At 39.0% G+C, this 13,037-nt stretch overlaps 1 protein-coding gene across 3 annotated transcripts in view; it reads left to right on the top strand.

Annotated features, from left to right (window-relative positions):
* Nucleotides 1-13,037, top strand: part of ELOVL7 (ELOVL fatty acid elongase 7) — a 74,696-nt gene that overhangs the window by 39,846 nt on the left and 21,813 nt on the right. For 2 of the 3 annotated variants that reach the window (XM_045494078.1, XM_045494071.1), the window contains exon 2: nt 6,502-6,599. In XM_045494078.1, coding sequence (XP_045350034.1) covers nt 6,536-6,599 — 64 coding nt within the window. In that variant the 5' untranslated portion in view covers nt 6,502-6,535. Of the gene's footprint in view, nt 1-6,482; nt 6,600-13,037 lie in introns of those variants that run through there. The other variant, XM_045494088.1, reaches the window with a different exon arrangement.

Raw genomic sequence — 13,037 nt, 5'->3', positions numbered from 1 at the left:
AGGAAACACAGATTAGTATCTACGTGGAAGTTTCCCTAGCAGTCTTTGAATTCTTCACGAGATTTTTGCTTCTTATCTCAGCATTTTTTCTTCCTAAGATAACAGGAGCAGAGACTGCATGTGAACTCTGGTTTTCCAGAGTCATTACTCAGAGAGAGGCTGTGTGACACTTTCACCCGAAGACCGTTAAGCACTGCATGTGCTGAGATCCTGATGCCGCCTGGTTCTGATTCACTGCAGAACTTCCCCTGTCCCCTTCTAATGAGTCGGGCTTGAGTGCCTTTTCCTTTTGCTTTCCAGGCTGGCTCTGCTCTCCTCCCTTGTAACACTGGCTGCCTTTGAAGGCATGTTTCCCTCACCAGTTCTCCAATGAGCAATTATGATTTCTATGGAATAACTTGATTTGCCCTGTCCCTCTCTCCTCCCTGCTTTGTACAGAGGTAAAGTTTCAAACCTCCTCAGTATGAGGCCAGATGTGGCTTTCCACAGGAAGGTCAGCTATTTTGTTGTTTACCCTACTGTCCTCATTTCCATCATAGATCCCATCTGTATGCTGGTACCTTACTATATCTCCTTTTGTGTCTTCAAGCAGCATGTGTGGCTAGCCAGATCTCTTCTTGCAGGTTTGTCCCTGATGGTCTGATTTCGAAAGCAAAGATCATTGGGAAGGCCAGAACCTCCCAAACATCCAAGAGAAATGGAAAACCATAAGGCCTTGTTTATGGATCTTAGACACACCTTAGGAAAGCCATATGCTGACTCTGCCACTCCTTTCCCTCAGAGAAGGTGTCCCCTACATATTTTACAGGGTTTGGCTAAATCTCTACATGGGAGAGTTTACCTGGAAATGGTGGACCATGGTTTTAGATTTCTGGATTCCTGATAGGTACTTCCTATCACAGGCAGCTCTATGGTCCCATTCTCATCTGGGTGAATTCCACCAAGAAGTTCTCTCAGATGAGTTCTGCCTTATGATTGAGCCAAATGTATGAGGTGATCAGATACCTCAAGCATCCCCTCTTGGTTCTGGTGTTATATTCATGCTGCACTGACATAAGCAGCTTGTGGCTTTGGATAGTCTCCAGGTAAGCTGCTGGAGGGAAGGGTCTTCTGTTGGCAGCAGCCACATTTCTCACATTTGAACTTGACATCCTTTTTTTTTTAACGTTTATTTTTGAGAGTGAGAGAGAGAGACAGAGAGAGAGAGAGAGAGAGAGACAGAGCATGAGCCAAGAAGGGGCAGAGAGAGAGGGTGACACAGAATCTGAAGCAGGCTCCAGGCTCTGAGCTGTCAGCACAGAGCCCAATGCGGGTCTCGAACCCATGAACCGTGAGATCATGACCTGAGCTGAAGTCGGACGCCCCATCAACTGAGCCACCCAGGCGCCCTGAACTTGACATCTTTAATGGAGGCCTTAAGAAGCTAGTCTGGGTAGTTTCAAGTCCCTTCTTTACCAAATATCCCAGTCACCATGTGATACTGTCAAAAACAAGAGTGGAATTCATGGGTCGGTGGTAGGCAGTGGTATTCCAGCACCAGTCCTCCATCAACAAGTTCCTGTTTCCTACCATATAATTTTGAGGCCTTTGGGGGTGGGCCTCTCCTATACCCCTTGTCTCTTCCACCCTTACTGGTGGCATGGTCACTTGTGTACCATTTATGAGCTTTAAGTCTCTGCTTCACCTACATGAGAACCTTAATTTTTGTGGCATCACTAGCCCTGAAATACTATGCCATTGAGCATTTTATTTTATTTTTGTTTAAAAAATTTTTTTAATGTTTATTTTTGAGAGAGAGAGAGAGAGAGAGCACACGCAAGTGGGGGAGGGGCAGAGAGAGGGAGACACAGAAGCTGAAGGAGCTCCAGGCTCTGAGCTGTCAGCCCAGAGCCCAATGTGGAGGTCGAACCCATGAACTGAGAGATCATGACCTGAGCTGATGTTGGATGCTTAACTGAGCCACCCAAGTACCCCTGTTTTATTTTTATTTTAGAGAGTGAATGGGGGAGAAGGGAAGAGGGAGAGAGAATCTTAAGCAGGCTCTATGCTCAGCATAGAGCCCCATATAGGGCTGGGTCCCACAACCCTGGAATCATGACCTGAGCTGAAATCAAGAGTTGGATGCTCAACTGAATGAGCCACTCAGGCGCCCGAACTGAGCATTTTAAATTGGTTATTAAGGTCTCAGTTATGCTGTCAGCTAGAAGATACCTCTGTACCTTCACCACCTAGAGTAAGTTTCTTCTCATCTCTATGTTGTTGTCCAACAATCAAGTATCCATGCTAAATCATAGTATGGTTAGGGGTAGTGGGGAGAGATGCCTGAGTCTAGTCTAGGAGTAGCACTATATCTTTTGCAGGACAACCTAGGCTGCCCCAAATTCAGTTGTTAACAGTTTTCTAGACCAGTCCCTACAATGTAATATTGGCATCCAGTCTATCACTGTCCAGCTTAGAAGATTCTCAGCTCCTTCTTGTCACTTCCAGCAAGCGAAAAGATCAGGTTTTCTTTTCATGCCCCATCCTTACACAATTTTGCACATCCCTTATCTGCTGGTGGGCCCACTTGTTGGATGTCAAGTTACCTACAAGGAAAGGATCAGTGAGCGAGTCCACACTCCAGGAATTTGGGCTAATGGATCCCTTTCTTACCCCACCAGTCTCCTCCATCTACTACCTGTTTGGAGAAAACATCTGCTTCTGCTGCCCCTTCCCATCTACTGTGAGTTGCTTCTCTGAGTACCTTCCTCATCTCCCTTCATCTCAGTCTTATGTAGTGTTCGGGATTCGAGAAACCAGCTCTGTTTACTGCCTGCGAATATTTCTGACCTGCCTCTGAGTCTAGTTTCTTGAGTTTTTGTGCTTCAGTGAGAGGAGAGGAGAATATCCTGTGTAGAATCAGTGAGGAAAAAAAAAAAAGAGGAGGAAGGAATTACACAGAAAACAGAAATGTAACCTCACCATATGCCATATATAATTAGAATCTTTTACTCTGGTTTTGAGTAATTTAGACAGCATCATTTGGGCACTTAATCATGAGAATAATAGCTTGAGGTCTGTTTTATCGGTGGTTAAGGTGGACAGGCAGGTAGCTTTTAGCATGATCTGATACGCTCTTACCAAAACAGTTGGAAAACATCAAGGGAAGAAGCATTATAATCTGTGACATACCAGCTTTTAAAATGAAAGTAGTAGAGTTTTCTCTAGATTTATCGCATAAAATGACATTCAACTCTAATAGATAATGAGTTTGGCCAGATAAGGGACAACTTATCTCTGCAAGTAATGATGTCTGACTTTGATTAAATGTTCATTCTTTATCAGATTCTGTGCTCTAAACTTAACAAAAAGGCATAATCTCGTATGGTCCTCAAAACTAACTCTGAGTTAGTTTATCTTGGCAGGTTGTAGAATCATCATATTACAGATTAGGACATTGAGCTTTAGTTTGCCCAGAATCACACAGCTATTAAGTGGTGGGATTCAAACCAAGCCTTTTGTGACCCTAGAGCCCCTGCTCCTGACCCCACATCATACCTTTATTATGGAAACGATCCATAGGAAAGCAAGAGTCCAGGCTGACTCCAGCAAGACTCTGCCATCACCATAGCCAATCTTGAGTCTGAATTCAGCTCAAGGAGACAGAATGTGTCAAAGCCAGGCTGAGATACTTCCCTGAACTTGGAGAGATCCTCTGGAGGGGACGAACCCTTGAGGAAGTAAGATAAAAATCTCTCTTTGGTGTATATGTGCATTTGTGTGTGGATGTTTAAGTAGTAATGTCCCAGCAAAGATATGGCTGATCCTATTCTTTTTTTTCCTTTAAAATATTTCAATTCTTTATTTTTGGATAAGTAATATATTAACATTAGTTTAAAACTACAGTATGAGATCTACCTACTATCCCTGCACCCCAGTTTGTACCATTCCCTTACCCATGGATATCTTTTTACAGTCTGTTTTGTGCTAAAATAAATAAATGCAAACTTGTATTCTCATTCCTTCCTTTCTTTTTAATGTAAAAGTTAGTCATTTAAAAATTATGTACCTTCCTTTGCTTTTTTTCACATAGACGTTTATCTTGGATATCTTTCCATATCAGCACATGGAGCACTTCCTCATTCTTACAATAGCATAATATTTCATGGTTTAGATGCATTATGATTTATTAACCAGTCCGCTTTTAATAGACACTTGGCTTGTTTCTAGTCTTTTGCTGTTACTAACTGATGCAATGAATAACCTTGAATATATGTCATTCTGTACATGTGCATGTGTATCTGTAGGATGAGTTTCTAGGAGTAGCATTGCTAGGATAAAAGATACACATTTATAGTTAGTACCAAATTGCCATTACTAAGGGTTATGCTCATTTGCACTCCGACCAGCACTGTATGAGTTTGCCACAGTCCTGTCAACACATTTTTGGATTTTGGCCAATCTGATTGATAAAAATGTTTGGACTTTGGTCCATCCGCTATAATAAAATATTGTAGATTTCTTATCTGATTAAAATTAAACAACTTTTCATATGTTTAAGAGCCATTTGTATTTCTTTTCCAATGAAATTTGCCCATGTTTTTCTTGACTTCTAGGTCTTTTTCTTATCAATTTCTTGGAACTCTTTATTAAGGAGAGTAACATTTGTGTATGAACTGGACATATTTTTTTCCTGTTGGCCATATTTTACTTTTTACTTTTTTCCTCTTGATTTTCATGTGGCTAAATTTGTTAGTCTTCTCTTATATCTTTTGGAATTTAAGTCAAAGTTAGAAACTCCTTTCCCACTCCAAGGTGAGAAAAGTGTTCTTTTTTTGCCATCTAGTACTTTCATGGTTCTGTTTTTCTTATTTAAATCTTTGATCTACTTGGAGTTTATGTTGGTTTATAGTATAATGTTTGGACTCAGTTTTTTTCTAGATGGCCATCTAGTTCTATCACACCATTTTAAAAAATGGTTTTATTTATTTTTGAGAGAGAGGGAGAAAGAAACAGAGAGCATGAGCAGCAGAGGGGCAGAGAGAGACACACACACACAGAATCTGAAGCAGGCTTTAGGCTCGGAGCTGTCAGCACAGAGCCTGATGTGGGGCTTGAACTTGTGAACTGCAAGATTAGACCTGAACCAAAGTCGGACGCTTAACCCACTCATCCACCCAGGTGGTCTTATCACACCATTTTTTGAAGAACTGCTGGCAATTCAGTGCCCATTGGTTTGAGATGCTACCATTATCATATACCATATGTCTTAAGATATATTTATATATTTTGTATTTGTATTTGTAATATATTTGTATATATATTTATATATTTTGTGTATATATGTATATATATATTCTAAAATGGATTTATTTCAGAATGCTAGAAGAAAGTTTGAATTTTCCTGTTGCAGGCATAAAGGATTTCTTTTTTTATCATGATAAAATTTACATAATGTAAAATTTACCATTTTAACCATTTTTAAGTGTAAAGTTCAGTGGCATTAAGTACAGTTACATTGTTGTGCAACTGTCACCACCATCCATCTCCAGAGCTATTTTATTTTCCCACTTTATGACTTTGAATCAAATACACTGTTCATTTGATAACACACCATCCACTTGTAAGATGTATGCTAATTATAGAGAAGTTAAAATGTGGGAAAGTGTACATCTGAGAATTTACAAAATACCGTTCTAAGTTCTTAACGGTATTTGATGTATTCTTGGATGTTCTGCTCTGTTCCATTGGTTTGCTTCTTCATGTGCCAGTGTCACACTTTAATTATTAAAGATTTAGAATATCTTTTAATACATAATAGAGCTAGTTTCCCATCACTTATCCCTTTCTTTTTTCTTTTCTTTCCCTTTCTTTCTTTCTTTCTTTCTTTTCCTTCCTTCCTTCCTTCCTTCCTTCCTTCCTTCCTTCCTTCCTTTCCAGAAGACTTTTTTTCCAACTATTCTTATCTTTCTGTCAAGATAAAGGAGGCAGCTTTTCCTTGGTTGTTGTGGATCTTCTTTCCTTCCTCTTTCTACCTGTATTCCACTTAAATTGTAAAGACTTGCATATAGAAGACCTTATTATGCCTGAAGATCAGCTGTAAGTTTTGGATCAGAGTAGCTTCTCTGAAGGTTTGTATATCTTCTTGACTTTCTTCTACTAGGTTTTTATTTCAGAATTGCCATGGGAGGTACAGTCCTTTTCTGATCTGTGTGGTTTCAGTAAAAGGGAGATAAGCTTATGAAAGTTCTTAGAATCATTTACTCCTTTTATGTCTTTTACCTAGAATGTCAGCCTTTTTCAGCAAAGTAAGCATTGTTCTTATAATGGTGAAAAATCTTAAATGTTTGCCACTGTATCAGGGTTTAATGTGATTCACTAATGCATTTACCCTCAGTACAAGTTTGTTGTTTTGCCAAGTATTCGTATTAAATATTTAGCATTTATAATATTGTTATATTAGAATTTGGCTTTTTTTGCATTTATAGATCATAAACTCATTTCTCTTTTATTGTACTGAAGAACCCATTGTAAGAGCCAGTAAATCCTGTGGAAAATGGCCTTCAGTGATCTTACTTCGAGGACTGTGCGTCTTTATGATAATTGGATCAAAGATGCTGGTAAGTAACCAAATTTCCTACTTAAGGAACATCTTTCCTTTTCATATCAGATTCCTATATTTCATAGGAATTTAGTGAAACAGAATGAGAGACTACAACTTAATACTCCCTTGTAGACACTTCAGATATTGATTTTTATCACTAGTTAATGAAATGGAAGTGTCACTGTTCTCATTACAAATATGTACAAAGAGCTACACAGATGTTTATTTATAATAATGTTTATAATAATGAAAATAGCTTTAATATCCAGTGAAAGAAATTGGTTAATAAATGATGGTACATTCCAACTCAGTAATCATTAAAACTGATTTTTGAAGCACAGTGCTCTTAGCTTGATTCTGCCCTAATGCTCCTAAGGGAAATAGCACTTAATGCCACTAATGATAAATCTTGAATGGGAGGGCCTGCACCCTCAGGGATGTATCAGAAAGGGCAGGGAATTTTCATAGGGCAATCTCTGAGTAATACTGAAGTGTCTGCCTTCTTGTTTTGCACATTTTAAAAAATAAAAATCAATGTTCCAGAAGAACGTTTAGTGCCAATTCAAGTTTAAATATGTTAAATGAAAAACAGGTTATAAAACATCAGTACATTTCTTTTGTGAGAACACTTGTTTCTGTGTGATGGGATTATGGGTAGTTTCTATTTACTTATCTACGTTTTATTTATTTATTTTTATTTTATTTATTTTGAGAGAGACAGAGTGGGAGAGGGACAGAGAGAGGGGGAAATAGAATCCCAAGCAGGCTCCCCGCGCTGCCAGTGCAGAGCCTGATGCAGTGCTTGAACTCAAAAACCTCAAGATTATGACCTGAGTTGAAACCGAAAGTCGGACGCTTAACCAACTGAGCCACCCAGATGCCCCTACTTATCTATGTTTTATACTGCACAAATGTGTGTTGCTTTTATAACCATCACAAAGCATTTAAAAAATATAACAAAGGTAGGGGCGCCTGGGTGGCGCAGTCGGTTAAGCGTCCGACTTCAGCCAGGTCACGATCTCGCGGTCCGGGAGTTCGAGCCCCGCGTCAGGCTCTGGGCTGATGGCTCGGAGCCTGGAGCCTGTTTCCGATTCTGTGTCTCCCTCTCTCTCTGCCCCTCCCCCGTTCATGCTCTGTCTCTCTCTGTCCCAAAAATAAATAAAAACGTTGAAAAAAAAAATTAAAAAAAAAAATAAAAAAAAAAATATATAACAAAGGCAAAACAGCTTTTAAATAAACAAGCAATCGGAGTGTGGTAGAGCTGAGTTGGACCTAGGCATCTTCAAAGAACTAACTCCTCACATTAGAATGTAAGACACTGAAGCTCAGAGATGTGACCTTCCTGAGACTGTGGTTAGTTGTTAGCAGAAAAGACTAGAGCTTTTGTTTTCTGATTTTGATTGGTATTCTGGTATTTCACATTTGAATTATTTTACACGTATTCACCACCATCACTACTTTAGATTAGTTCTTCCTTATCCAGAAATCACATGTTCACCAAATGCAGGAAGAAAAAGTGTGACCTCTTGGCATTTAGCGCAACTGGAATTATTTTCTAATTCATGCGGATTTCAGCAAAGATACACTGTCTCATGGTTGCCATCTTTCTCAGGAGACTGCTAAAGACCAATTTTATTTCACTAAAAAAGGTCTCAACAGATTTGCCCTTGAAGAACGCCAAGGGTTTTTTTAGTATCCTATAAATAGAGCAGCTTCAATCCGGCAGGGGGATGGAGAATGATTATTTCCATATTTCTTCCTTTTTTTTCTTTAGTTTTTCAGTGAATATAATGATTTTGAGAACACACAGATTTCTTGAGAGGTTATGCTTCTCTGAAAATTTACAGTAGTTCTCATACATTCAGTATTTAAGTTCTAATTTTTTGTCTCATTCTAATGGCTTTCACTTTTATTTGTTTTATATTTTTAAAAATATTAATATTTTCATTGCTTTTCAAAGTAAAGGTGTACCTTGCTACCCAAAATCTCATGATTTGAACTTGGGAGCCAAATAGATTTGGGTATATTTTTTGAAATGGACCCATCTGGAAGCACAAGTTTCTTGCTATCCGAGTCTTGCTATTCACTATACCAAATGCAAGAGCTCAAGAGATTCAGATAATCAGTATCCTAACTCAAGAGCCAAATCAATTTAGATAATGACTAATACCTGTATACTGCTAGAAGTATAAAATGTTTTTAAATGAACTGCTTCTGAATTCCACTTCCACTTTTATCCATGGAATGACTCTTTTTTTTTTTTTTTAATGTTTATTTTTGAGACAGAGACAGAGCATGAACGGGGGAGGGTCAGAGAGAGAGGGAGACACAGAATCCAAAGCAGGCTCCAGGCGCTGAGCTGTCAGCACAGAACCCGACGCGGGGCTCGAACTCACGGACCGTGAGATCATGACCTGAGCCGAAGTTGGCTGACCTGAGCCGAAGCTCAACCGACTGAGACACCCAGGCGCCCCGGAGTGACTCTTTTTTATTAGGAATACTTACATTGAAAAGCCAAGTAATATGAGAATAAAGGATATGAGTAATATGTAATAATAAAGTAATATGAGAATAAAGAATGATAAAGGGCTGGAAGTGGTTAGGGAGAGAGGAGAGAGGATTTAGGGATGTATAATGAGAAGACCTAGATTTAAGTTCTACTTCAATGGACAGGCTATGTGGTCTTGAACAAATGATTGTCTGTGTTAAATAGATGTTTCTTTTTTAGCAAAACAGAGGTGAGAATGGTACCTACGAGCTACCAGACAATATACATGAAAGTACTCTGTTACTTAGGAAGTATCTCAGCATAAATGGTGGTGGTGTTACAGATGACGGAAAGACTACTTTCCTCTGAAAATACTTTTAATGTAGCATATGCTTTTTTCAAATATCTCTTCCTATTTTTTTAACTCAGGGACTAGAGGGTTAAAATGTTTTGTGTTAGATTTACAACTTTGTGAGAACACTATCAGGTGTAACAGGAGAGGTTTTTGCCTCTGCTTAGTGTGATATTGATCTCGGAGAGCCATTAGAAATCACTCCTGGCCATCTCAGTCCAGTTTTACTTTGCTTGCCCTGGGAAGGTCTGAACCCATGATCAAGGGCCAAGAATTTCAAATGTATTCTTGGCATTGGCCCTATTCCTGAGTAGCATTCGGGAAACCTACTGTTATTCTTTGGTTTTCTGATTGCTAGGGAAGTGGTGATACTGCATAGTTATTTCATGTGGAAAATTCCACAGCTACAGATTTAAATATGACTTAATTAACACTAAGCTGTAAGAGGATTTATGGTGATTCTTAGATACGAAATGTCAAATTTTGAAATAATGTTCTAGTAGCATTTTGGACTGTAGAAAAATGGAAACTTTTTAATGTTTTAGAAGTAATTTTCCTTGTGTTTGGTTAGTAACAATGGTTTTTCAAACCTAGTGATGATCTTTTTACAAGAAGACGGACTATGAATAAGGTTGCTGCCATTCGGAACCTTTAGTATTTCACTACATGCTGGAGGCACATGTTTGCTTTTCCTTCCAACTTCTTCATCTTGTTGGTGCTTTGAATTTTAAAGGGTGTACTTGAGCTAGTACATGCTATTTAAGAAGAGAATACTCTCTTACAAGTAGTTGATGGAAAAGCTCATTAAAATTCTATGTATGTGGCACTTCTACTTTCCCTGTACTCTCTCTCTCTGGAACACTCTTTGAAAAAATATTGTTAGCCTAGCAATAAGTCAGAACTGCGGTAATCACTGGGGTATGGATTTCAGACAACCTGCCTTCCTATCCTCTTATTTCATCTTGGCTCTCTTTACTTATGACACTTAAATCCAGCCCTGATGCCAAATAGAAGGTACATGAAACACTCTTCCCCTCAGCCTCTTGTCTGTGGGGAAAACAGAGCTCACTTCACCCCTGAACCTTTTATAATTTGTGGGATCACAGAGTGAGTCTTTATCATAGACTTTAAATTTAGTCTGATCACAGCCTTTAAATGTCATCAAGCAGTCCCCTCTACAACTCCCTAAACAAGTCACCATCTGTACGTGATTTATAGACATCTTGTCGTGGGGAGCCCCTACCTCACAGGGACGTGGGCTTCCTATCTAGAAAGGTATAACCATCATTGAGAAAGAAGGCAGGAAAAATGAACAGTTGTCAGTGTTAACAATAACCAGAGTCATGAACATCATATTAAAGCATTTAATATGCTTTATTAATAAAGCATTAATATGCTTTATTTGCTCAGTAGGGAGAGCTGATTGAAGCAGAGGAATAATCTGAACAGAGCTGTACTTTTAGAAAGTGAACTTGGCAGTTGTATGGAAGACAAGATGTAGCAAATTTGATCTAGGGCAGGGAAACCACATAAAAGACCACTACAGAGCACGTAGTAAGGGATGCTGAGGCCATAGGTGTAGGTTAAAGAAACACTAAACCTTTGGTTCTTTTTTGTTTGTTTATTTATTTTTGAGGGAGAGAGAGACACAGAGTGTGAGCAGAGGAGGGGCAGAGAGAGAAGGAGACACAGAACCAGAAGCAGGCTCCAGGCTCTGAGCTGTCAGCACAGAGCCTGATGTGGGGCTCAAACTCACAAGCTATGAGATCATGACCTTAGCCGAAGTTGGACGCCCAACTGACTGAGCCACCCAGGTGCTCCTGAACCCTTGGTTCTTAACTCTGACAGTTCATAATGGTCACCTCAGCAGCTTATGGATGCCTGGGACCCCATGCCCTAGGATTCTGATGCAGTTCAGTCAGCGTCATTTTTTTGACCATTTGATTCTTAAATCCTGCAGAGGTGATTCTGCTATGCTGACGGAATTGATATGTGTTGTAATAATAGCAATGCATAATTACTGAGCCCTTATGTTGTGCTAGGCTCTTTACATATAGGCTCTTTACATACTCACTAAATCCCCTATGAGTTACATGCTGCTTTATGCCCAATTCACATATGAGGGAAGTAAGCACGGACAAGTGAAGTCGGTGGCCCCAGATCACACGAGTCAGTAGGAAAGCCAGGGTGAGAACCCAGTCCCGCTGACTCCAAAGCTCACTGAAAATAGGATTTTAAAACCCCCAAACTTGGTATATTGTCTTATGAAAATAGCATGAAATTAGCTAGTTTTTGTTAAAAGATACAATGGTATTTTTAAATTTACAAAATGTGAAAGTTACACATAGGATTTTGATAGAAGGTATATGATTAAAATGTTAAATTACAGGAAAAAATTATTCATTTTAAAGTGGGTTGTTTTTTTTTTTTCCTCTTCCTGAGCCAGCCCAGCATGCTTTTCCTGGCTTGTTTTCTTTCTACTGCTACCAAAGGAAAACAGAAAGATGATGTCATTTGATATTTTTCCCCCTGATGTGTCAATAAAAGAATAAAATGAAATTTATCTTTAGTTCAGGAATTCCTTTACCGACACACAAAAAACCCTAGTTTTCAGTCATGCCTACGATGTCTTTTAAGAACAGCAACATTTTAAATGGCTTAAAGAAAAAGGCAAAAAGTGAAAATCATCCATACTGTTACCATCCAAAGGCGATAATATTAATATCCTACCAGTGGTCTTCTTTGGTACTAGTTTTCAGTCTTTATTTCATTGGAGATAAAAACTAGACATATTCCTGTGGCTTACAATGCTCCTCTAAGCTTCAGATTATCCACTGACAGGAAAAATTCAACAAAGTTTGAGCAGTTCTGATTCTGTCCATTAAGTCCCCATTTGTGTGACAACTTTTATTTATGGAGACTTCCCTGGTGAGTTACAGGCCTGTGGCTAGCATTCCTCATGGCCGTTTACACTGCACGTGGTACCCAGATGTTTGGGGAACTTGTTGAAGAGAAGGATGGTCACTAACAGAAGCAACAACACGCTAAGACACTAACACAGCACATCAGCGATTTTAATTTTAAGAACTTTAAGGCTTAATTTAAGATTTTAATTTTAAGAACTTTGTGTTTTTATGAATGTCTTTCAGCAAACTTTTGTTGAATTTCTATCTTGTGTAGGATACTTGACTGAAATTGTTCCTGCTGAGAGCATCAGTGACTTCCTTTTATTAAATCCAGTATCACTTTTCAGTCTACATTTTACTTTGTCTCTCTGCTTCATTTTATCCTTTGACTCCTTCCAAAGATTAACTCTTCCCTTGGCCTCCAGATAGCCTACTTCTCTGGTTCTCCTTCTGCCTCTCTGGCCACTCCTCATTCTTTTTTATAGTTTTCTCATGTACCATTCCTCCTGTGAAGATTGAGTCCTCAAGACTCTGACTTGAATCACTCAGGCTTCTTACTCTATGCTCTTTCCTCAGCCACTTGCATGGCTCTATGGTTCATCTTTTATGTGATAATGACCCCCAATAGTACATCCTTGGCCCAGATCTCTCTCCTAATTCCAGATCCAAATATCCAGGTGCCTTTGGAGGTCTCCATAGAAATGTTCT

The sequence above is a fragment of the Leopardus geoffroyi genome, chromosome A1 (assembly GCF_018350155.1).
Source record: "Leopardus geoffroyi isolate Oge1 chromosome A1, O.geoffroyi_Oge1_pat1.0, whole genome shotgun sequence".
Taxonomy (NCBI): Eukaryota; Metazoa; Chordata; class Mammalia; order Carnivora; family Felidae; genus Leopardus; species Leopardus geoffroyi.
The sequence above is the reverse complement of the archived record's forward strand: the minus strand, read 5'-3'. Positions and strand labels throughout refer to the sequence as shown.